Genomic DNA, 24,670 nt, shown 5'->3' with positions numbered 1-24,670 from the left:
TATATACCAGTCAATTCAACTCAATTAATCTTCGATTTTTCTTAACCGAAAACTGAAACAATACCATCAATTTTTTACCAATCGATTTGACTAACCGGATTTGTTATTCGGTTCAGATTTTTCGTTTTTTGTTGGGCATGGAATGTGGCAGATGGAGTCCAATGTGCGAACACATATTATTAATCATTCATGGATTTTTTTAATAAGGAATTAGAGATGATTGAGGGATTGTCAGAATGATAATTTTTTTAATTTTTTAATGAGGGACATCCACGCATCAGCCAAGCTAAAATGTCATATAATGGACTTTCATTTTGTTTGCGTTAATTGAATACCATTTGAGTGTTTTCTGTCATTTCTAAGTTCTAACACACAATTAACAATACCACCTATCACCATCATATAAGAATGCAGAAAAGTCCCCTCACAGCCACGTGTCCCTCAAAACTATGCGAGCCATTTTACACGAGCGGAGGAGCCTAAAAGCCATTCCGTTGGCGGTTACTCCTCTACACCTTCCAAAATTTTGAGTCCGGATCTCCTGCCTATAACAATCTTGCCCACGTCTACCTACAACACACTATCTCTCATGAATTGAATTCGGATCTCCTATTTACGAGAATTTGTTCACTTTTACCCACAACATACTATCCCTCATGAATTGTGAATATTTTCCCCTGTATAATATTATGTAGATATTCTTCATGTGTGATTGCGATAAATGTGGATAAGAGATCTGGACTCTCATAAATTGAGAACATCTCCCCCTATATAATACTACACAGAGGATGAGATGTTCTCTATGTGTGACTGCGATAAATGTGGGCAGAAAATCCAGACTCCCAAAATTTTCTAGTTTTCTTTTCCATTCCCGCTCAAAGACCCTGCTTTTTCTCTTTTCTCTTCGGCAATGAAAATATAAAACCCTAATGCCCTCCACCACCAGTTGCAATGCTTTCTTTGAGGGCCACCGATCTTATCGGTGACAATACGAGGGGGTTTTTTCTTTTTACTGTCATCGGTGACCATTACCAGGTTGAGATTACTATCATCACATGATATTATATAATGTTAATTGCTTTCGGATGGTAATCTTATTGTATGAACACTTTGTTTTTTAAGATGTTTTCAATCTGAATATAACTTAGTGAACCATTTCAAATGAAACTATCATAGACAATCGGTTCTTCATGGTCTCGAACTATTGTTTCTGCATTAATTTAAAGTTTTAGTAAAGTTAAAATCTGTTTTCTAAATTTTGTTCATTTCAATCAGCACCAAATAGCCACGAGAGTGAAACTTATATTCCTACATTAATGATTTAGAGCTCTAGATAATGGAATCGTTTGATTTATGGGCCTAATGTACTTTTTGACTAAGAACCGTAACACCCAAAGACCATGTTGGAATGTTTTCTGGAACTTTTTTGGTATATAATTTGTCATTTTTTATTTCAAAATGGTTAAAAGCAAGGTTTTGTTGATTCAAACGGTTAGACCGTTCGGCCTGGGAATCATCCAAGCAACTGGTTGTTCCGCTTTATCTCGAATTTAGGTTTTAGTAAAAAACCATTGAAAAAATCAATAACCTATTGATCCGGGCGGTCGAATCGTTGATTAATTCAACAATTTTGATAATTTTTTATTTTTATTTTTTTAGAACAGACCATCCATTCAAACTGAACAATCAGATCATCAACCCAAAAACTGATGGCCCGAACGGTTACATTTCCGGGTCATTTTTTAAAATGCTGGTTAAAAGTATGCAAACAAGTTATTAATCTTAAGTTTTGTAGTTATGAATCTAAGAATCTGATGTCTAACTTTAAAGATCAAAAATCCCAGTTGAAACTGTTGAATAGGATCTGGGTTACTTGAAAAACTATTTAGTCTTTTGTGGAAGAGGTTAGATAGGTGTACCCTATGTCTCAAATATGGCTGCCATCTTTGATACAAAGACTCGCTAAGCTATACGAGTCCTAAAATATATGAAAGCGGTTGCAAATTTAAAAGTTACATAACATACTGGAATTTTTTTTTTTTGTTATCTACTTATTTACCTCTGAAGGAGCATATTTGTAGAGTGGAGTGTATGTGTATTTTTTTTCTTGGATGCATACCATAAGGAGAATTACATGACTCCCACCAGTGGGATATGACATATTAAAAATTAGTTATTCAACAAAAAATAAGGAAAAACTAGACAACTTCTTAAGTTGTTAGTGTCTGTAAGAAAACAGAGAGAAGTTGTTGGTCTCAATGAACAAACTTTCTAGAAAAAAAAAATACTTAAGAAATTAGAAAACAATACATTCATTCATTGGAACCAAGTTGGAAGAAAAAAAATACTTAGAACTAGTTGTGGTCATCAATGTGAGTATTCTGCAGTTGAAAGAGACAAACAAAAAACCTCAACATGAGATACAAATTTTTTAACAGTCTTTTGTTTTTCGGATTTTGGAAGATATTTGCTTGTGTTGGAGTCTATGGAATCTCATCCACTAGACCTGTTCATGGGCCGGGTGGCCCGATGGGCTGGCCCGGCCTGGCCCGACCCCTGGACAGGCTTGAATAGGTATATAGGCCCGTGGGCTTAACCTCGGGCCAAAAAGCCCGGCCCACAATAAATTCGAGTCGGATTCGGGATTTGACAAAATAGCCTGGCCTGACCTATAACTAAGCCTAAAAACCCTAGTTGAATACCCCTCTTTTTTTCACCTCCTTCCCTTCTTTTTTCCAACCGAATTCTTCTTCTCCACATCCTCTTTCTCTTCTTTATATTATTTTTTTAATATAAATAAATTTTGAATTTATATATATTTTTTAATGTAAATAAATTCTGATTTATATTGATTATTGAATAGGGAAAATTTCTAACTTTTTTTATTAGGTTGGGCTTCAGGCTCGGGCTTTTTATTAGGGCCGGGCTCGGGCCCAAGTTATAGGCCCATTGATCGGGCCGGACTTGGGCTCGGGCCTAACATATTTCTGTTAATGGAAAGTAACCATGAACAGGTCTATCAGCCACCCGTGTTTGAGTGAACGTGGCCAATAATGTGTTGTGATCACCAGATCCGAACTTGAAATTATCATCACGACTCCAAGTCCGAAAGAAAATGGATTATTTCCACAGATCAGATACCGAGGTGGAATCGGTAGATATTTGATCAAGCGGCGGAAGTCACGACCGCATGGATGAGGAAATGCAGTGGTTCTTTTGGAAATATTTTCCCATTTAAGAGCTGAGCCAATCAGTAAAGTCAACTGACTGCTCCTGCCGTGTTGGAAAGGCAAGGAAAGAAAGACTATAAAGAGCACAAAATCGTCTCAACTCGCAAATAGACGGGCGTTGATCGTCTTCCTTTTTTCTCGGAAGCATTTCATTATTCAGGAATCAGGACCACCTCTTACATTCTTTCGTTTTCCGTCTCCGCCACGATTTCACCACGGAAGACCTGAGGAGAGGCGTTCACACTGCATGATACAAGTGTATAACCAGTGATACCCGCCAAAATCAAACCATACTTTCAGCTTCTCCGAGAACCCTTAACTGTTGCATTTATTGAGTCTTGTTTGAAATGACAAATTACCTGGTTAGATCTCTGGTCCTAAGTCTCCTACATGGGAAGAACTGCAATCGTCTCGTTTCTCCGCTTACCACTGTAAGACCTGCAGAAACGTTTTGTGTCAAGCATCAGAACTACCTCTTCTTGGGCATCTCGCAACTGAGACGGACGTTGAGCACTTCGTCTTCGTCGGCGGAGACTGGGCTGGCCGAGAAGGATCCAAAGGAGAATTCGGATGCGGATGGTGCAGAACGACAGATGGGAGTGTCACAGGAGAACGGTGTCGTGGTTTCTAGCTATTGGGGAATTTCGCGGCCGAAGATTACAAGGGAGGACGGAACGGTTTGGCCTTGGAATTGCTTCAGGGTAAGGAAGAGTAAGGCTTCACTTGATTTTTTATCGCTTTTGTTTAGGTGATTTTATTTCAACTCTGAGATTGATGATAGAATTAACTGTTGCATTGCCTTGGTATTTTGAGTTTTTTGGAAGATAACATCGATCTGGTGTTAAATTACGTACCGACCTTGATTTCTTTTTTCGGAAATTAGTTATGTTTGAAGCTGTGGAGAATGTTGATCTGGTTTTGTTTTGGGTTTTTAGCATATAAGGCTTCACTTCTTCTTCTTGCCATTTGTTCACCAGAACCGCCGTCCGCCTCCGGCAACGTTGCCGGAGGTGGCGGCGGTGCTGGTGGTCATTCTTCTGCCCGCCGCCGCCACCACCTCTGTCTCTACCCATCTCTGGCAACGTTGCCGAAGGCGGAGGTGGCGGCGGGCGGCAGCGGACGGCGGTGGCGGGTGATGGCGGACGGCGACTCTGGTGAACAAATAGCAATATATTTAAAAAGTAATATATTTTAAAAAAAGTTAACCTGTTTTTAAATTTTTTTTAAATATAGGGTTTTTAGAAATTTAAAAATAAATTAATTTTAAAAAAATATCAATAAAAATAAAACACTGTTCATCATCTTCTTATTGCTATTTGTTCACCAGAACCGCCGTCCGCTGCTGCCTGCCGCTGCCCCCGCCTCCGGCAATGTTGCCGGAGGCAGAGGTGGTGGCAGCGCGGTGGTCATTCCTGGGCGGTACCCTTTATTAATATTATTTTTAAAAAGTTAATCTATTTTTTATTTTTTTTAAATATATTACTTTTATTGATATTAAACCCCCAAAATTGCCCTTGTATGTTACCCCTTCTCTTTTATAGCTTTAGGAACTTAATTTTGTATTTCTCTCTAAACTGATCTGGTGGCACCGACATATATGGTCCACCCTTGGAGAATTTCAGAAAATTTTTGAGACTGCAAAAAATATGATAAATGGACTAAGGTCACATACCTTACTTGCAGAATCAGTTATTTTTAACTTAATCTACTTGATTAATTTCATGGAATGGAATGGGACTGAAAAAGTACATTTGTTTGCTCAGGAAGCAAGGACAAATCTGATTGAATTTTATAAAGGATTAAAACAATTTTCTATATAAATATCATGAATCAATTCATTATGAAATGTATTACTAGTTAGTAGAAAAAGCGGTCATTTAATTAATAAATATCACTACAAGAGCCCAATGTTTTGATGCACCAATTTGGTGTTAAATTGCTGGCCTTGATATTATGCACCAATTTTAATAAATATCACCGCTGTAGTTTTTTTCGTTGTATTCTTGTATGCTTCAGTGCCTAACTCTTTTCTCTGTTTTTGTAGCCTTGGGAATCTTATTCAGCTGATTTGTCAATAGATCTGAGCAAACACCATGTACCTAAGACCTTTCTGGATAAAGTTGCATATAGAACGGTGAAATTTCTTAGGATTCCCACGGATATGTTCTTTCAGGTCAGTTATCTACTTCTTTTTCTTTTTTACCTTGTTATGCCTATGTTTATTGTTGAGCTTGCTGCTTATAACTTACAGCACTTATATATGTACACACAGATACATATATATGTGGTGGGTGCACTAGAGAGGTAGTCTGTTAACAAGGTTATACGATTATCAAGTTGGCAAATAATTGGATAAATGTTTATGTTGATAACGTCCCAGAGTGATCTGATTCAAATTTGGTCCAACAGATAAAAAAGTAACAGATGCTTTATGAACACTTGAATGTGGTAAAAAGGTTTTAAAACCAAAAGCTGAAAGGCTGTAGAATAATGTGTGTAAATTTTAAAATTGGCTTTGGATTATAAGGAATAAGTAGGGACTTATAGTTGCTGGACAAGGTAAAAACAAGCTCAGAAACAAATATAGAAGATTTGAAAACAAAGATAGGAGAAATCAGGGTTTGTGATATGGTCTGTTTTATCGTGAGCTGAGAGTTATAAAGTTGTATGGGTAATAAAGATAATGATTAGGGATTTCTGGTGACTGAGCAAGGTAAAAACAACCTCACAAACATATCTGTGGTATAAAAATTGAAGGAGATATTTAGAGTTGTAAGTTAAAATTTTCTTTTAATTCATACATTCATTATAAAAAAAAAAGCCATACATTCATTAAAAGTAACTGAAATTCTTGATGCCAATACTTTGGATAGAATTTTATAAACACTACCTATTAGGCTTTTAGGTCTATAATCCTTTATATCACAAGCATCTTCTTTCTTCGGGACCAAAATAATAAAATTGGAATTGAGACTTCTCTCCAAAGCTACATTTGAGTGAAACTCCTCAAATACTTTTAGTAGGTCCTCTTTGAGGAAATGCTAGCCTACCTTGAAAAAAAGAATTGTGAACCCATCCGGCCCTGGAACTTTGTCTCTTCTATCTGTTTAACAGTCTCCCATACTTCCTCCTGTGAAAAAGGTTTTACCAGCTTCGAAGCTTCCTCTTCTGATATACTGCTGAACTGTAGCCCATTTAACTGAGGCCATATCTTGAAACTCTCCTTATACAGGTTTGAGTAGTATTCCACTATTGCTTCTTTGATTCTTCCAGCTCCATTCACCATCTCCCTATTGACTTTTAGGCACCTTATATTGTTCACTCTTTTCTTGGCACTTGCCATTTTACGGAAGTATGCAGTATTACTATCCCCTTCAACCATAAATTTCTCAATCTTTTCCTCCACTTTATTTCTTCTTGAACTGAAAGCTTGTCAAAAGTTAGTTTTGTTTCCTCCGTCCTTTTACTTCTTGAATTTCCCCCATTTCTTCTTCCCTGTCAATGCCCACTATATGTTGCAGAAATTCTAGCTTTCTGACTGCCACCCCTTAAAAGTTTTCTTGTTCCATTTCTTGATTTCCATTTTCTTTCAACCCTTTTAGCTTCAAAAACATAGCATGATTGGCTGACCGAGACAACTGCATCTCTACCCACCAATTCTTCAACAAGCCCACAAAGCCGAGCTCTTTCAGCCACATATGTTCAAACCTAAAAGGACCTGGAGCTTTTTCATTTCCAACATTATCCAAAAGTAAAGGCATATGTTCAGAGATGGGTCTCAGCAGGGCACTTGAGCCAAATCTTGGAAGCCCTCCTCCCAATCTGGTGAGATAGTGAAACCTGTCCAACTTCACTAAAGTAGGCTGTGATTGATTATTAGTCCATGTGAATCTTGCCCCACTAAGCAGAAGAACAATTAGATCCCTTCTGTTAACAAAATTTTCAAATTCTCTCATACTTATATCTCTTCTGGCCTTCCCTTCTTCTCATAGAAAATCTTGTTGTATTGAAGTTGCCACTTGAGAATATGTACAGTATGGCCCTCCCTTTTTTCTTTCTTGTCTTCAATCAAAGTTATCTTTTTTTTTTTTTAAAAAAAAAAAAGGCCACTTAAGCACCATGGCAATGACACATTACACCCTGTAATGTCACCCAGGTCTGCCCAAAACGAAGTCATCTCTGAACTGTCAGTAGGCTCATAGATGGTAGTAAGCCCCTGAAGTTGCCTGAAATCAAGCCAAGGAGTACAGTAACAGAATAAGCACCTACCTTTGTATTCGATACTTCATTTCTGTTACTGTCCCAGACTACTAAAATACTTCCATCTGTCCAATTTCTGGTAACATTCACACTACCTACAACTCCAAATACTTCTAAAAAGGTGCTCACTAACCTGCTGAAATTAGCTTCTTGTAAACATAAAATGTCATGGATATCTGCATTGTTTACCATTAAAACCGCTGGAAGCAAGCTCAGATGATTATGTCCTCGGAAACGGAAATACTAGTAACCATAAACACAATCAGAATTGTAAAAGTCTCTAAGCATTTTTCTCTCTCATGTATGGATGAATATTCTATTCAGTTTCCTTGGAAGGTGACCTTTTACTTTGAGAAGTTCAAAAAATGAGCTTTTGGTTTGAATTGAAAATTCTGTTTTCTTCCCCTCTTTCTTGGAGCTCCAAAAGGCAGCTTCATCAATGTCTTACCTAATGTACCCTTCAGAAATTCTTTATTTTATTTTCAAAGTTACTAAAAGAAATTGCTCTGAAAAGCTTATCCAGGTGCCCATACTCAGTTGAGTCATTTTAGTGTTCTAGGGCAGAGATTCTAAGGTAACCTGTCCAATATTCTTCATTTGGGTGGAACAGGGTGAGGGGTGTTCCAAACCTCTCTGTAGATTGTATTACCAACAGACTCAGAATAATAAAAGATAAAACCAAGCACTTTTCACAAAAAGAGAGCTTACCCAGGTGTCCCAAGCACCTTCCACACAAGAAATTTCAATAAAAGGACTCCCTTCTTAAATTTACATAGAAGGGAATGAAGTCAGTTCTGTCCTCTATTTTTCTCTATCTCAAGTTGGTATGAGGGTGGGGAACAGTATTTTTTCAGCAAAGAATATATTTTATCCATATGATATGGAACTTTAAATTGCATGGATTTTCTTTAAACATTATCATTCTAAGTTTATTGTCTATGCTAGCTTTTTTCCACTTTTTTTATGAACAGCGAGTGCCGGATTGGGTTTTCAAATATTGTTATTTTTTACTTTCTCTCAGTGTTAGGTAATTGGTGTTGTGACTATTCTTATCCTTTCAATTGTGATACAGAGGCGGTATGGGTGTCATGCAATGATGCTGGAAACTGTGGCAGCTGTTCCTGGCATGGTAGGAGGAATGCTCTTGCATCTTAAGTCTCTTCGTAAGTTTCAGCAAACTGGTGGTTGGATTAAGGCGTTACTTGAAGAAGCAGAGAATGAGAGGATGCATTTGATGACCATGGTGGAGCTTGTGAAGCCTAAATGGTATGAAAGGCTATTGGTTCTTACTGTTCAGGGAGTCTTCTTCAACTCTTTCTTCATTCTCTATGTGCTTTCCCCAAAGTTGGCACACAGATTTGTTGGGTATTTGGAGGAGGAGGCAGTACATTCATACACTGAATACTTGGAGGCTATCGAGAGTGGTGAAGTTGAAAATGTTCCAGCTCCTGCTATTGCCATTGATTATTGGAGGCTACCAAAGGATGCCACTCTGAAGGATGTTGTGACTGTTATTCGTGCAGATGAAGCCCATCATCGAGATGTCAACCACTTTGCTTCAGTGAGTTTCACAAGCCTTGTACCATCCATGATTTTAATTTGTTATCTTCTTCTAAGAAATTATTTGGTATTCATTTCTGAGGATGATATAATCAGCCACAGATGTTTTTTTTTTTTATCAGTGAAAATGATTTTATTAAAAAAGAGAATATTAGTACAGAGAATGGGTAGCCTCGGCTACCCTCCAAAGACATTCCGCCTAAAATTTGCTTTGTAGACTTACAACAGAGCCCAAAAACAATGTTCCCTGTTAGCCCCTTGCTTTGCTAGCTGATCTGCAAACCCGTTTGCTGCTCTTGGAGTCAACTGAAATAAAACCCGCATATCCTTTGTGGAGTGATTAATTTTCTTAATCTCATTTCTGAATACCCATGGAGCCTTTCCATCCTGCTTCAGCCAGCTTATCACCACTTTGGAGTCGCCGTCTACAACCAACTTCCTTACACCTATTTCTGAGGCCTTTTGTATACCGAAAACCAAAGCTTTTTGTTCAGCTGTAATGGAGTCTCCTCACCCAATAGGGCTGGAAAACAGCCCCACTACATTCCCCCTGTCATCTCTAATGACCCCACCAATACCAGCCATGCCCGGGTTGCCAAAACTGCTCCCATCAAAGTTTAATTTGAGGATTAAACAACAACAATTAGGTGAAAGGCACCAGCCAGGCTTCCTCCTCTGCATCAGATCACAGGTGTTAATTGCACCATGGTAAACTTCCCAACAAAAGGCACCCACTTTAGGGGGAATAGGGTGACACCAGACTTCACGGAATGGAAAATGGACCCCAGGTTGAAAAGAAGTCAAAGCTTTGAAGAAGGACGCACAACTGAACTCACCAAGGGGGTTAGGAATCCAATTTCTAGTGTCTTGCTTGGTAGAATCTATACAAATCCCATCAAGCAACTGAATAGTAGCAGACACCAAATCCAACTCCGAGTCACGCACATTTCTGTGTAGACCCAGGTTCCAAGCATACCCAGATTGCGAGGGAGAGGGGGACAGGAAATCAGCAACCAGCTTCCCTTTAAAGCAGGACAAAGCAAAAACTAAAGGGAATAAAGTCTTTAAATAAGAGTCACCCACCCAAACATCTTCCCAAAATTTGACTTTGTTACCTGAGTTGAGATCAAACCTGACATGATTAAGGAACGATGAGAGGAGTTTGTGAATCGCTTTCCACGGTGAAGCATTGGAAACCCTGTAAGACACTCCAGCATTCCAACCATTTTCAGAGAGCCCATGAATACTAGTCACAATTTTGTGCCACAGCCTATCTGTTTCTTGTGGGAACCTCCATAACCACTTTCCTAGTAGAGCCTCATTCTTTTCCTTCAACCTTCCTAACCCCAATCCTCCAAATTCTTTCCTCCTAGTTACAATATCCCATTTTACTAAACAATCTTTCTTCTTCTCGCCCGGTTCCCACAAGAAATCCCTCATTATTCTCTCTAATTTCTTTCTCACAACTTGAGGCAAACTAAACACCGAGAAGCAGTAAACTGGAAGGCTTGCTAGGGTAGACTTGATAAGAGTAATCCTTCCCCCCAGAGAGATATAATTCCTCTTCCACACTGCACGTTTCTTTTCAAACCTCTCCACAACTGGATTCCAAAAGTCTATGCTTCTGGGATTTGCACCAAGGGGGAGCCCTAAATACTTGAGTGGCCACTCACTGCTTAACATCCTAGTTCCTCGGCCCAAACATTAATCTCTTCTGGTGCTAATTTGATCCCTGCCACCTGGCTCTTGTGGAGATTCACTCTTAGATTTGTCACTTTTTCAAAGAGTTTTACCAACATTCTCAGATTTCTTGCCCCTAACTCATCACCGGCCTCACAAAAGATAATGATGTCATCCGCAAATTGTAGTTGTGTTAGCACCACCCTCTCCCTTCATACTTTCCAACCCTTTAACAAGCCTACCTTCGCTGCCCTCGAGATCAATCTGCTAAAGGCCTCAACTAAAATGGTGAAGAGGAAAGGAGACAAAGGGTCCCCTTGTCTCACACCTCTTAGTGCACCAAAGAAGTCCTTAATTGCACCATTCACCAACACTGAAAAATGGGAAGATTGAAGATATCCTTTAATCCATTTACACAATCTTGCCCCAAAACCATACTTTCTCAAAGCTTCAGCACACTCATTGGCAATGAGTATTTGATCTAGCTTACACACAATGCCCTTCCTTCTTGCTACTTTGAAATCCTCCACACACTCATTGGCAATGAGTATTTGATCTGAAATTTGTCTATCTTTGATGAAGGCCCCTTGAAAATGAGATATGATTGACGGGAGGGCCTTTTTTAACCGAATAGAGAGGACTTTTGCAAGGATTTTATACTGACTTGTCACCAGGCTGATTGGCCTAAAATCCTTGGGTTGGCAGGCACCAGATTTCTTGGGAACCAACGCAATGAAAAGTAGTTGCAAACTTGTAATTGCTTCAGCTGAGTTATTGCTTTGTCGAAGGGAATAAAGGATATATTGATGATAACTATTTCTATTTTCCATATTTCCATGCAAAATCTAAAGGGCACTGTCATTATCATCATCCAAGCCTTATCCCATCTATATGAGTTGGCGACATTCATCGCCATTCCGTTCTATTTAATGCATTATCCATTGTTAAATTGTTGATACTTGTATCATTTCTTACTACTTCTACCCTTGCCCCTTTTGATCTACCCCTAGCCCTTGTAGCCCCTACAACTTGCAATAAATCATTTCTTCTTACGGGTGTTGTTGATGGTTTTCTATGCACATGACCAAACCATCATTGTATACTTTCTCTCATTTTATCACCTATTGGAACTACTCCTAGTTCCTTCCAATGACTTATTTCTTATCTTATCCTTTCTAGTTTTTCCACTCATTCATACCAGCATCGAACTTTTGACGCTCATTTTTTTTTTACATGTTTCTTGACTGCCCAATACTCTACTCCATACTAGAGGAGCAAGTTGCACAGGTTGGGCTGGGTTTAAGCTCAATCCAAACCCAACCCTAAGAATTGTGCTTGAGTAAGTCCCAACCAGGCTTGATGTCATGCCCGATTTGTCAAACCCAGGTCCAGCCCACACTGAAATTTGTTGCAGTTGGGCCTGGGCAGGGTTCGGGTTGGTTAATTAGCTCACACTAAAATTTGACATAAATGTATGTCTGCATGCATGCATGTATACAAATATGTTTACATACATGTATGTATGCATACAAGTATGTGCCTATATATGTATGTATGTATGCATATAGTTGGGCCAGGCTTGGGTTGGGATAAGGTTGAACCAGGTTTCGGCTGTGCTTGAGCTACTTAAGGGCTAAGCCCAGAACCTGGCCAAACCTGAAAAAAAAGAAAAGAAAAAAATACCAAACTTTTGGGCCTAGGCCCAGCCCTAGGACCGAAATCCAAGCCTAACCCATGTAAAGTTGTGGGTTGGGTTGGTTTGAACTCGGGTTGGGCCCGCCCAAGTTACATCCCTACTCCATACAACATAGCTACTTATGACTGTTTTATAGAAGTTTCCTTTTAATCTAAGTTGTATTCACCTATCACATAAAACTTTGGATACAACCCTCTGTTTTTCCCATTTTGCTCTAATTTTATGTGAGGCATCTTCCTCAATCTCTCCCTTGTTTTGAATTATTGAACCATGGTATCAAACAGTTGAAAAGCAGTCCTAGAAGTATGGGACTGTGCTAGAAAACCAGAAAAATTAACAAGAGAAGATTAGAGAAGAAGAGAGAGAGAGAGAGAACTGCGGAAAGGAGAGTTAGAGGATGAGGAGTTCGAACTAAACCTCCCTCTAACACTCTAATACGTTTTATTTAAGTTAATCTTTGATAAATTACAGAGAGGCCCTTGAGTGGGCAGAAAAATACAAAAACAGAACACTACAGAGTATGGGCCCAGAATAAGGCCCATAACAGAGAGAAACATAACATAACATGAAGTGACAGTCTATGGGCCATTCGGCCCATCTCCTCTACACTCCCCCTTGGAAATGCCCTTGGTGAGAAAGTCTGTCAATTGTCCTTCAGAAGTAATGAATGGAAGACACTTCTCCGGAGGAGACTCTTTCTCGAATAAAGTGTCAATCAACTTCAATATGTTTGGTTCGATCATGTTGTACCGGGTTGTGAGCAATGTTGACGGCAGCTTGATTATCACAGTACAACATCATGGGTTTGTCATGATCAATCCCAAGTTCTTCCATTAAGGACCTTAGCCACAACAATTCCGAGACTCCATGTGCCATGGTTCTATACTCTGCTTCTGCGGAGGATCGGGCCACAACAGATTGTTTCTTACTCCTCCAAGAGACAACATTACCAGCCACCAGACTGCAATACCCTGAAGTAGATCTTCTATCATCAATATTTTCAGCTCAATCAGCATCAGTATAGGCATCAAGTTTCAGATGACCATGCTTGGTAAATAGAATTCCTTTCCCTGGAGAGCCTTTCAGATAGCACAAAATCCGTTCTGCTGCTGCCATATGAGTATCTCTAGGAGCATGCATGAACTGACTAATGCAACTGACAGCATACGCAATATCTAGCCTAATCATGCACAGGTACAGAAGCTTCCCAAGAAGTCTCTGAAAAACCCTTTTGTCTTCCAACAAAGTTTCATCCGAAGCTGAAAGTTTGTGACTCATATCAATGAGAGTTGCAGTTGGTCTTGCACCCAATTTTCCAGTTTCAGACAACAAATCAAGAACATATTTCCTTTGGGAAATAAGAATCCCATCCTTGGATTTGGCAACTTCTATGCCAAGGAAGTATCTCAACTCCCCCAGATCCTTAATCTCAAATTCTGTACGGAGGAAAGAATTAAGGGCCAGAATGCCTGAGGCATCATCGCCAGTCACTATAATGTCATCAACATACACAATGAGATACACTGCTAGAGATCTACTTTTCTTCACAAACAGAGTATGATCTGACTGTATCTAAACATAGCCGAATTTAACAAGTGCAGCTCTAAATCTCTCAAACCAGGCTCTAGGAGATTGTTTGAGACCATAAAGAGATTTATTCAATTTACATACCTTTCCTTGCATATCTTTCCCATACATCCCTGGAGGAAGACACATGTAGACCTCCTCATGTAAGTCACTATTCAAAAATGCATTCTTTACATCTAACTTATAGAGAGGCTAATCAAAGTGAACTGCTAGAGATAAAAGAACCCTCACAGATGTCATCTTGGCAACAGGGACAAAAGTCTCCAGGTAGTCAATCCCATATGTCTGTGTGTAGCCTTTTCCAACAAGTCTGGCCTTGTACCTCTCAATAGTTCCATCAGCCCTGTATTTAATGGTAAAATCCCACTTGCACCCAACTGGATCCTTCCCTTCAAGAAAATCCACCACCTCCCAAGTACCATTTGCATTAGAGCATCAATTTCGATCTCCATGGCATCTCTCCATTCTGGAATCCCAAGAGCTTCTGAGACAGACCTAGGAATGGGGTTAGAAGCAACAGAAGAGAGATAGGCAAAGTATGAAGGAGAAAGCAGGTCATAAGAAAGGTGTTTGGAAATGCAGTGTGCAGTACACTTCCGCTTCCCTTTCCTAACAGCAATGGGGACATCAAGGTTTGGGAAGGATGATTCCAAAGGAGCTGAAGCAGTACCTGTTATCTCATCTGTGATTGGGAATGTATGAGCATCATCTGTTGTAAAGGAAACTACTTGCTCATTCCTGGATCTCTGTCTTTGATACACTTTGGGATTATGGATAGGATGAGGAGGTAAAGAAATAGGGGCACTAGGACAAAAGGTATGAAGTGATTGATCATCCTTTGATTCATTTGGTGAGGATACAGGTTTGTCAAGAGACTCAACTGGGATAGGAAGAGGAAGGGAAAAAACCTGTGACAGACTCTCCCCTTGTGGACAATGTCCTTCTTGAGAGGAATCATAAAAAGGAGAAAGTTCATCAAAGGTAACATCCATAGAGACATGTCGGTTGCCAATCTTTGGATCAAAACAACAATAACCCTTTTGTGTGGAGGAGTAACCAAGGAAGATGCATTTGTGGGCTTTCGGTTCAAACTTATGTCTCTGCACACTTGGAATGTGAACATAGCAGGTACATCCAAACACACGAAGAGGAATTGGGAAGAGCTTGTCTGGATGAAGAAGACAAAAGGTGGATTTAAACCCTAAAACCCTGGATGGCATACGGTTTATGAGATAGGTAGCAATCAGTACAGCATCACCCCAAAATCTTGTGGGAACATGTGAGGCAAACAAAAGGCTCCTTGCAACTTCAACAATATGTCTATTTTTTCTCTCAGCAATTCCATTTTGTTCAGGGGTTCTAACACAGGAGCTTTGATGAATAACCCCCATGTCAGAGAGATACAAGGATAAACTCTTCTCAAAATACTCTTTTGCATTGTCAGATCTGAAAACCTTAATTATGGTATCAAATTGAATTAAAACAAGCTCATGAAATTGCCTCACAAGTCTTGGGACTTCATCCCGGGATTTCATTAAGTATATCCAAGTGAATCTAGAAAAGTCATCAATAAACAAGATAAAATATATGTAACCCCCCATAGAGGATAGGCGGTAAGGCCCCCACACATCAGAGTGCACAATATGAAAGGGAAAAGAGGATCTTTTATTGCTCATAAGGTAATTTTTTCTACAATGCTTTGACAACTGACAGGACTCACAATTGAGACTGGACACACTGACTCCCTTAAATAGTTTTGGAAACAAATGGCTTAAAGCAGAAAAAGGTAAATGACCCAACCGACAATGACTCAACATAATTTGACTAACAGACTCTGAAAAAGTAGAACCAAAAGCAACATTCTTGAGATGATTAAAGCATTGGCCAGCGGTGTCGAGCAAGTATATTCCATTCGCTTCATGGCCACTCCCAATCACCTTCTGAGACTTCAGGTCCTGAAACACACAGCGAGATTGGAAAAAGGTTACACAACAATTATATGACTTGGTCAGGCTACTTACAAATGATAAGTTGGTATTTAATTTCGGCACATGAAGAGTGGAAGATAAGAATAAGGAGTCTGTAGCCTTGACAGTTCCCTTACCAGAAATAGGGGCAAGAGAACCATCAGCTAAGGTGATTTTGTCACGACTAGGAAGTAAACCATATGAAACAAACAAAGTGTCAATGTTGGTCATATGATCAGAAGCACCTGAGCCTATGATCCAAGGGGTTTTGTGATTACCTGAGGTGGATGCATGGTTAGCGGAAGCCCTTATACCTGAGTGAGCAAATGCAATGGTGGCTGGACTTCCAGAAGGGATGGATGATGAAGATACAACTTCAAGCTGACTGATCATCTTTCCAAACTTCTCATATTCAACTATGCACTGGTAGACTCAACCTCTGTATCTGTGCTTGTGGCTGCATGTGCACTTCCTGTCTTTCTACTATCATTCTTCTTCTGGAATCTGATAGGTACAAGATTGGGATGCAATTTCCAGCACTTGTCCTTTGTGTGTTTCGGCTTCTTACAATATTCACACACCACATCCTTCCTTCCTGTGCCACTGTGAGCTCCTGTAACCCCTTTGGGTTTAATTCCCATATTTGCAAAATGGTCATTGATACGACTCCTTGAACCTGCACTTGCCTCCTACTTTCTTCACTGCTGACCAAAGTATATGCTTGTGACAATGAAACATCTTCCTTAGACAAGATGTTTTGCTTTGTAATGTCGTATTCAGAGTTCAGCCCTGTCAAGAACCCAAAGACCCTATTCCTTTCAACCAATTTGCTGTAGGTTTCAGCATCCTTGGGGGTATCCCATGTCACAGCCTCTATCAAATCAATTTCTTGCCATAGAGATTTCAGGGTTGAGAAGTATGCTGCAAGTGACTTCTCCCCCTGCCTTAGATTTTTCACATCACTTCTCAATTTATAGGCTCTGGCAACATTCAACTTCTGGGAGTAAGTTTTTGCAACACTGTCCCAGATTTCTTTAGCCAAGTTCATCCACAGGTAATGTTGGCTAATCTATGGCTGCATTGAGTTCACAAGCCACCCAATCACTATGTAATTCTCCTGCACCCATTTCTCATAGGAGGGATCCTCCTCTGGGGGAGCTTTCTTGCTTCCAGAGATAAACCCCCACTTTCCTCTACTGCAAATATGAATTTTTACGGATTGTGACCAGGCCAAATAATTGGTTCCATCCAATTTAATTGTAGTTACAGCCAACAAGAAATCAGTTGTAGTTCCTGAATTATGTCCATATTCAGTAGTGCTCTTGTTCTCAATTTCTGAGTAGTCCATTATGTAACAGTTTCAATTAGGGTTTCGGCAAGCCTTTAAAAGTGATCTGACTTCAAAGAACTCAGATTGAGTTGAAATAATAGCAAACACAACAACACACAAACTCAGTTCAGAACTGACAGCCGTGAGAACCAAGTTCGGTGGCAGCACTTTCAAAGAGAAGAAACCCTAGTTCAGCCTTCAAGGAACAATCAGCAGGCCTCCAAACAATATGTATTCTTGGTTCCCAACAATAATTTCCCAAGGAGAACAAAGAAACCAGTCCACAGTACCTAAGAGGACTTTTTACAAACATTATGTATGCAACAGTTAACACTTCACTATTAATAAGCAGAAATCACTTCAAGAACACTTTGTCTAGGTCCAAGAAGCAGCTGAACTAAAGTAGAGGCTTGTACCACTTAATTTAAATCAGTTTTTCAGCAGTTTGGAAGCCCAATAACAGCCGAACAACACTTTTAGAATAACCCATAAATCAGTCCAGCAACAATGGGCCGAATGGAGGTGTGCTTTGAATGCTTTAACAGTCCTCCCAAATAACAAAAATAACTCAGCAAATAACTAAGAAAACAACTTACAGTATCTTTGGTTTGAACTTCAAACCAGGCCGAACTCTTTTCTCTCTGAGCTAGCTTCGAAATCCATTTTCTTTTATTTCAAATCAGGCTGAAAAAAACATGTTCTCTGATTCCTCCTGGTCATCGAACCTTTCTCCAAGTGTATAGAAACTTGGGTACCCTCCAATGACCTCCAAGAACCAGGCGAATGACTGTAAACATTCAGCCCTAGAACCTCCTTATGCAGTTGGCTGAACTAGAACCACATGAGGGACACGTCAAGTAACGACCCGCTCTGATACCAAGTTGAAAAACAGTCCTAGAAGTATGGGACTATGCTAGAAACCAGAAAAACTAACAAGAGAAGATTAGAAAAGATTAGAGAAGAAGAGAGAGAGAGAGAGAACTGCGGCAAGGAGAGTTAGAGGATGAGGAGTTCGAACTAAACCTCCCTCTAACACTCTAATACCTTTTATTTAAGTTAATCTTTGATAAATTACAGAGAGGCCCTTGAGTGGGTAAAAAAATATAAAAACAGAACACTACAGAGTATGGGCCCAGAATAAGGCCCATAACAGAGAGAAACATAACACAACATGAAGTGACAGTCTATGGGCCATTCGGCCCATCTCCTCTACACAAACAATGTCATGTTGAGGGTTATCTGCTGGTTTCCAATCTTAAGTGCACCCTGATTTGCTCTCCTATTTGTATTAATTTTCATGTCATATATTCTATTTTAGTCCTACTTATTTTAAAATCTCTTGTTTCCAAGACATTTGTCCATAAGCTTAATTTTAATTTTACATTCAACCTTCATTAGTTTCATTTATTAAAGCAAAGTCACCAGAAAACAACATGCACCATGGGACATCTTCCTGAATATATTTGGTCAAATTCATCTATGATTAGTGCAAATAGATAAGGACTAAGTGCTGAACCTTGGTGAGAACCCACCCTAACTATGAAATCTGATGTCTCTCCCACAGTTGTTCTAACATTGGTCATTGCATCCTTATACATATCCTTATTTAAGTGTATTTACCCATTTGGAACCCCTTTCTTTCCAAAGACCCACCATACTGTCTCTCTAGGAACCCTATCATATGCTATCTCTAGATCAATGAACATCAAATCAAAGATCTCTTTTTTCTTCTCTAAACTTTTCTATCAATCATTGCAAAAGAAGATAGTTTCCATGATTGATCTCCCTAAGATAAACCCAAATTGATTCTCTGATACACATGTTTCATGTTGTAATCTTTAGTTTCCATGATTGATCTCCCTAAGATAAACCCAAATTGATTCTCTGATATACATGTTTCATGTTGTAATCTTTGCTCAGTTGGTCTAATTGATAACTCACAATAACACATCTTGGCATTTGTCTTTGAAATTAATTCTGACAATAGTTGCTTAGTTTAATACCGTATTTTTATATGTTGAGAATGATGTTGTTAGCTTTTTATAGAGAAAAATGGACATAAGAAAGAAGCTTGGAAATCTTGATGTCACGCTATAAGTTTTTATATATTGTGGTGTATGGTGTGGTATAAAGACATGTTGGGAGGGCTTTGTATGGCAACTACCATAGATGTAGCATGAGGTGGATATCCTAATAATTCCACATGCTTGATGTCTCCCCCCTACTGGGGCAAATTTTAACTTAGCAAACCCTTGCCAAGTGGGTACCATTTTTTTTTTTGAAAATTTTGACCTGTTTAACATTAATCTTTCCTTGGTTGATGATTGACATCCTTTTCAGTCTCATGCCTTGAAAATTAAAGAAAAGAAATAAGTAATCTCTGGGAATGTTGGAACTGCTGTAAATGTCTAAATATCTGATTTTCACTCTTCATGTTGTTTCTCTCTGTATTGTTGTTTCTTTTTTTATTTGGATATTTATATTCAATTATCTTGGTGTCTCATTCTGGGATTAATAGATTGATCAGTTAATTTTCTTCTGATTTTGATATAGATCTCCCCTCTCTCTGTGATAATTCATCTTATTTTAAATATTATATTGATGGTCGTGTTATTCTTGTATTTTGACACACTGCATGTGATGCAGGACATTCATTTCCTAGGCAAGGAATTGAGGGAGGCTCCAGCTCCTATCGATTACCATTAGTATATCATTCCCTTTCTGGTTTATGTGTAGGGGTGTATATTTGTATTAGCGAATCTGTATCTAATTGCTATATAGAGGAATAAGATGTACTATATAGAGGAATAAGATGTAGTAGTCCGTCAAGGGTGATAGAGAAGGGTAAATCAGTGTAATCCCATGTAGAAACACGCTATTTTACAGTATGTTCTTCCTAAGTGGGTAAATATGAACTTCTGATGAAAAAGAAAGAGAAATTGAATCTGGCTTTGGGGACCAACAGCAACAGGTAAGTGGTTGAATGGAATTGTTTCTGATTACTTATTATGGGTACAAGCTTTTAAGTTTTAGATGGCTGGTACCGGTCTAGAGGCGAGATCCTTTTCCTCTTATTTCTGTTTCCGAGTGATTTTTTTGCACAAATTATGTTTATTTAGGCTGTCTGTTGAGCCCGGATCCTGTAAGCAAAAAACGTGGTCTTCGTCTTAATTGCTTGGTTGTATTAATATTTTGTGGTGGCAAGCCTTAGAAAGTGTGAGTTCGAGACTTCAAGTCGGCCACTGGTCTATAATCAGACCACCACTGACCACTCCCAAGAACTCGACAGGACCAGCGTTAGGTAACGATCTTTTGGCCTTTTAAGGTGGGTGAAATTTAATTAAGGCCGAACAGCGCAACGAATAATCAGTACAAAGCATATTGGTATAAATCCATTCAAATGTGCTGAAAGTAAACATCGTGATTGAATCGTTGCAGGAAAATAAAGCTCAAATCAACTCTAAAACATCGACAGGAGATGGGGTACCGCGGATGGTGAAATCGGATTTGGTCCTCACAAGACCGTGATCACACCGATGGCACAGTCATTTGCATGCAGCTTTGAATTGAAAATATTCCCGATACACGGTTATAAAACGTCTCTGAGAACGGTATGAACATAGTCTTGTGAGCAATGAAACCGATCTCAGTTGTGTATCGTCGTGAAAGCTAAAAATATGTCATTATACGATTCAATAGACAAACCCAATCAAAAGCACCCCTAGAAAATTTGGTGAATTTTTCGTTGGTTAAGGGGGTACCGAAGAAGTTCTGATGATGACCAAAGAAAAGAAGACATGCGAAGGGGATTTAAAAATCGTAATTGAGAACTTTCAAAGGAAGATCACACCCCTGTAGAGCATTTAGAAGTCGAATAATCATCATTGGTTTACAGTTTTACCGGTTAGCTGAGTGGTACATTTACATCATTCAGACTGTAAAAACTGTCAACTAAACTGGACCTCAAAAGTTCTCAGGCCATCACTGGTCAAACCAACATCGCATCGGAGAAATGGACACGTCACCACTCTGCCCTACTACGGATTTTCTTCTCTCACTCTGGTTCAATGGTTCTTTGACATGGGCAAAGAAAAGGCCGGTCCAATCTCCATGAAAGCAAATGGATGGTACCATCTCCATATCTTTTGATGATATATTGGATATTGCAGAGAATATCATGCAATCAAGGTTTAAAATATCGATACATCTGATACACCGGTAGGGGCATATCGAACGAATCGATACACATTTTTATTACTTTTTTTTTTTTGTAACCGGTTCAGGGGCCGGTTTAGGTCTCCTCTACCCCCTGAACCGGTCAGACCTCCAATACATCCACTGTAGGGGCATATTGGAGGGGTCCCGAAATGATACGTATCGGCCGATACGTGTCGATACTTTGAACCTTACATGCAATACCAACCAAGAAATTGTTGATGTTGAAATTCGCCACAAGGGTAGAGATGGAAAGTTATTGGAGTAGGGTATACCTTGGCTCGACACCTTGACTAATGAGGGAGACCTGCAATCATACCAGAAGTGAGTTGGAGATCTCAATGGGATGAGCTGGAGAGTTCGGTGAGATGAGACGTGTGCCGAGGTGTTCAACATGCATAGTAGCATAATGTAGTGTAATGTTGTGTTCAAATGAATGAGGAATTCACCTATTTATAGGAGAGGGACTTCATCCAAGAATTGACATGTCATTTACATGTGGCCAGAGCTTAGTCCACTTGTCACACCCTTGCTTGACACATGTGCACATTGCATGTGTAAACATATTATGCATGTGATAGGTAGTGGACATGTATAGAAGGCACTAGCATCGATGTTCTGATCAACTCAGCCACATGTTGCTTGAGCATGTTATGAGTTGGTGCCAGGTTAGCTCGACAAGATTAGGTCAATAAGTCAGTTCAGCCAAGTCAAATCGACTCATAGATTCATATAGGTTAGGTTAGCTGGCCAGGTCAATTAACAATTAACACTTTTGACTATAATTGATTTTGGTTGTATCAAGAAGCATCGTAGCCACCACTATGCTAACTCATGCCATAGTTGTGATGAGTTGAGCCGAAAGAAAACAACCTTTGACTTAGTAAGAGAGGATTTTGATTAGATGATTCAACAAAAAGGGTTAAGGGTTTTTACTTGTAGACAGGAAGATTTGCCAATGTATGAGTACCTCAAAATGAATAGTTATTAGAAGTTGTCATTCCAATGGGGGTTTTAGGATGAGAGTTTGGGCCTTTGGAGTTTAGTGCAAGGGGTGTCATTATCTTAAAACTGAATTGAAGTAAGGTGGATGGGAGTTCAATAAATTAAAACTTCGTTTTAGGAGTTAAAGTGCTCTTGGTTTTGAACTCTTAACTTTTATAGAAAAAAGTTGGAGTTATGAATGTAGAAGTAGTTTGATGAACAAGTGCAAGTATTTTACACACTTACATTTTGAATATCTAATGTTATGATGGTGTTTGGTATGACTTTCATCATTTATTTGAAAAACGGTGCCAATTCATCACCATGTAGACATTTATCCCAAAATACTATTTGGTAAGATTGTTTATTTGTGTTTATCAAATAAATGCTTGTCTCGGTTTATTTGTGAGCCAACGGTTGGGGGAAGTTTCATTTTAAACCAAGGTGTTTATTTACTATTTTGATTATGTGGTGCCTAGTGGCATCTAATGGTGCCTAACTATCAAATTACACTAAAAAAATGTTTATCAACCACTTTTTCTCGGTTTATCAAATAAATGTTTGTCTCAATTTATTTGTGAGTCAACCATTGGGGGAAGCTTCATTTTAATGTTCCCCCAACATCAATGTGTTTATTTGTTGTTCACTTGTTTGGCTTATGTAGTGCCTAATGGCGGGTAGCTGTCAAACAACAGTAAAAAGTGTTAATCAACCACCTTTTTTTCGATTTTGAGGACAAATCAAGTACAAATGTTTTTCAAATAAACAGAATCCATACCAAACACCACCTATATATAAAGTGCATGACTGCCTTGGTTTCTATGCAAGTCATAACATTTCAAATAAAAGCTAAATAGAAGGTTGATATCTTTTATCTTTTGCGCTTACTGCAGTTGTCTGTGCAGGCTTGCACTAGTATGATAAATTGCATTTTAAAATTATATGATATTAGAAAGTTTATGAAGATGTTAGTGGATCATGGGCTACAAATTATAGTTTACAAGAAAACTTTCAAAGATGCCTTGACCCACTATTTTGCAAAAAAAAAAAAAAGTTGGTTTCACCTTAAATCTTATTTTTTAGTATAAAAATAAAATAATACTGGTGTAAAGGGCATATACAAGTAAAGAATGAAGATATAAGTTGACATTATAAAATCAAACTTAGCTTTTTTATTATCACTAAAACCAAGGCAAGTATACTCTTTATAATAGTATAGTTAATTATATATATATATATTTGGAAGAACAGGGCTATAAATGGGTCCGATCTGAGTTTATTTGTATCTACGAAAAACGATGTGCAAATCCAGACACATTCTATGGGGTTGGGCTGATTTTAATATATGAGATTGACTGGGATTATTGAGAGAAGGGGGGGGGGGGGTACACGAGGTATATTGTCTCTCCCTATTTTCTTTAGACAGTGGTTGAATTGGTGCATTAGTCGAGTTCTTACTTCTTACAGCCCGAACGATCTAACCGATCGATTAATCGATTAAACTGTAACTTATTGAGATTTTCTGTTTTGTTTTCGATCTGGATTCTGGAAATGCTTTGACTGTGAAAAAACGGGGTAGCGTGTCATACGGAGGAAATTCCAAACAGCCAAAGTCATGTGCAGTCATATTAGAGAGGGAAATCCGAAATCAGCTGGATCAGAGACCTCAAATCTGTCGTATTTGATTGGCAGCGCAAATTTTGATGCAAAATTTCCTTTCGTTTGTCAGTTTCCCTCTTGTTATCTTCCTCTCTTTCATTTCTCGTGAATCGTGAATCCGTGATTCATGACGTCGGGCGCTCATAATTGGTGATTTCGACTGACTGAGGCAAAATTGCGTTCACGATGGAACAGTGCAAGAATCTTTTACCAAGTATATAGAATTGAACCATTGGATGATGTTATTTCAACAATGGACCCCGATATACAGCCTTGTGCAAACGGAGATTGATAGGGATGTTATTTCAACAATTTCATCACATGCAGGATTTGTAAAATTTATATAAAGGCATTCGACATACAGAGTGTTAAGTTTTTTGTTAGATTGTATTTATAGATTTGTAAAAGCCAAATTATTGTATAGGAAAAAATGAATTTATAAAAGATAAAATTTTAATTAAAAATTTTTAGAAAAAAAATATTTATTTAAAATAAATAAAAA

At 38.8% G+C, this 24,670-nt stretch overlaps 1 protein-coding gene across 1 annotated transcript; it reads left to right on the top strand.

Moving 5' to 3' along the window:
- Nucleotides 1-3,081: 3,081 nt before the first annotated feature.
- Nucleotides 3,082-20,272, top strand: LOC148850494 (ubiquinol oxidase, mitochondrial-like). The gene is made up of 4 exons (XM_088946861.1): nucleotides 3,082-3,931; nucleotides 5,275-5,403; nucleotides 8,563-9,051; nucleotides 19,957-20,272. Exons 1-4 carry the CDS (start codon nucleotides 3,578-3,580, stop codon nucleotides 20,014-20,016), a joined length of 1,032 nt encoding a protein of 343 aa, XP_088802987.1. The 5' UTR covers nucleotides 3,082-3,577; the 3' UTR covers nucleotides 20,017-20,272.
- The last annotated feature ends 4,398 nt before the right edge of the window (nucleotides 20,273-24,670 follow it).

This window comes from Nelumbo lutea, chromosome 5, assembly GCF_056320005.1.
Source record: "Nelumbo lutea isolate HS-2025 chromosome 5, American lotus-T2T, whole genome shotgun sequence".
NCBI classification, from domain to species: domain Eukaryota; kingdom Viridiplantae; phylum Streptophyta; class Magnoliopsida; order Proteales; family Nelumbonaceae; genus Nelumbo; species Nelumbo lutea.
Note: the sequence above shows the minus strand (reverse complement) of the source record. Positions and strands in the feature narration are given on the sequence as shown.

Excerpts from the sequence above, each read along its gene's own strand:
- LOC148850494 (XM_088946861.1), top strand. The coding sequence starts at position 3,578 with ATGACAAATTACCTGGTTAGATCTCTGGTCCTAAGTCTCCTACATGGG. Across the intron at positions 5,404-8,562 it reads CCACGGATATGTTCTTTCAG|AGGCGGTATGGGTGTCATGC; the intron begins GTCAGTTATCTA and ends ATTGTGATACAG. Across the intron at positions 9,052-19,956 it reads ATGTCAACCACTTTGCTTCA|GACATTCATTTCCTAGGCAA; the intron begins GTGAGTTTCACA and ends CATGTGATGCAG.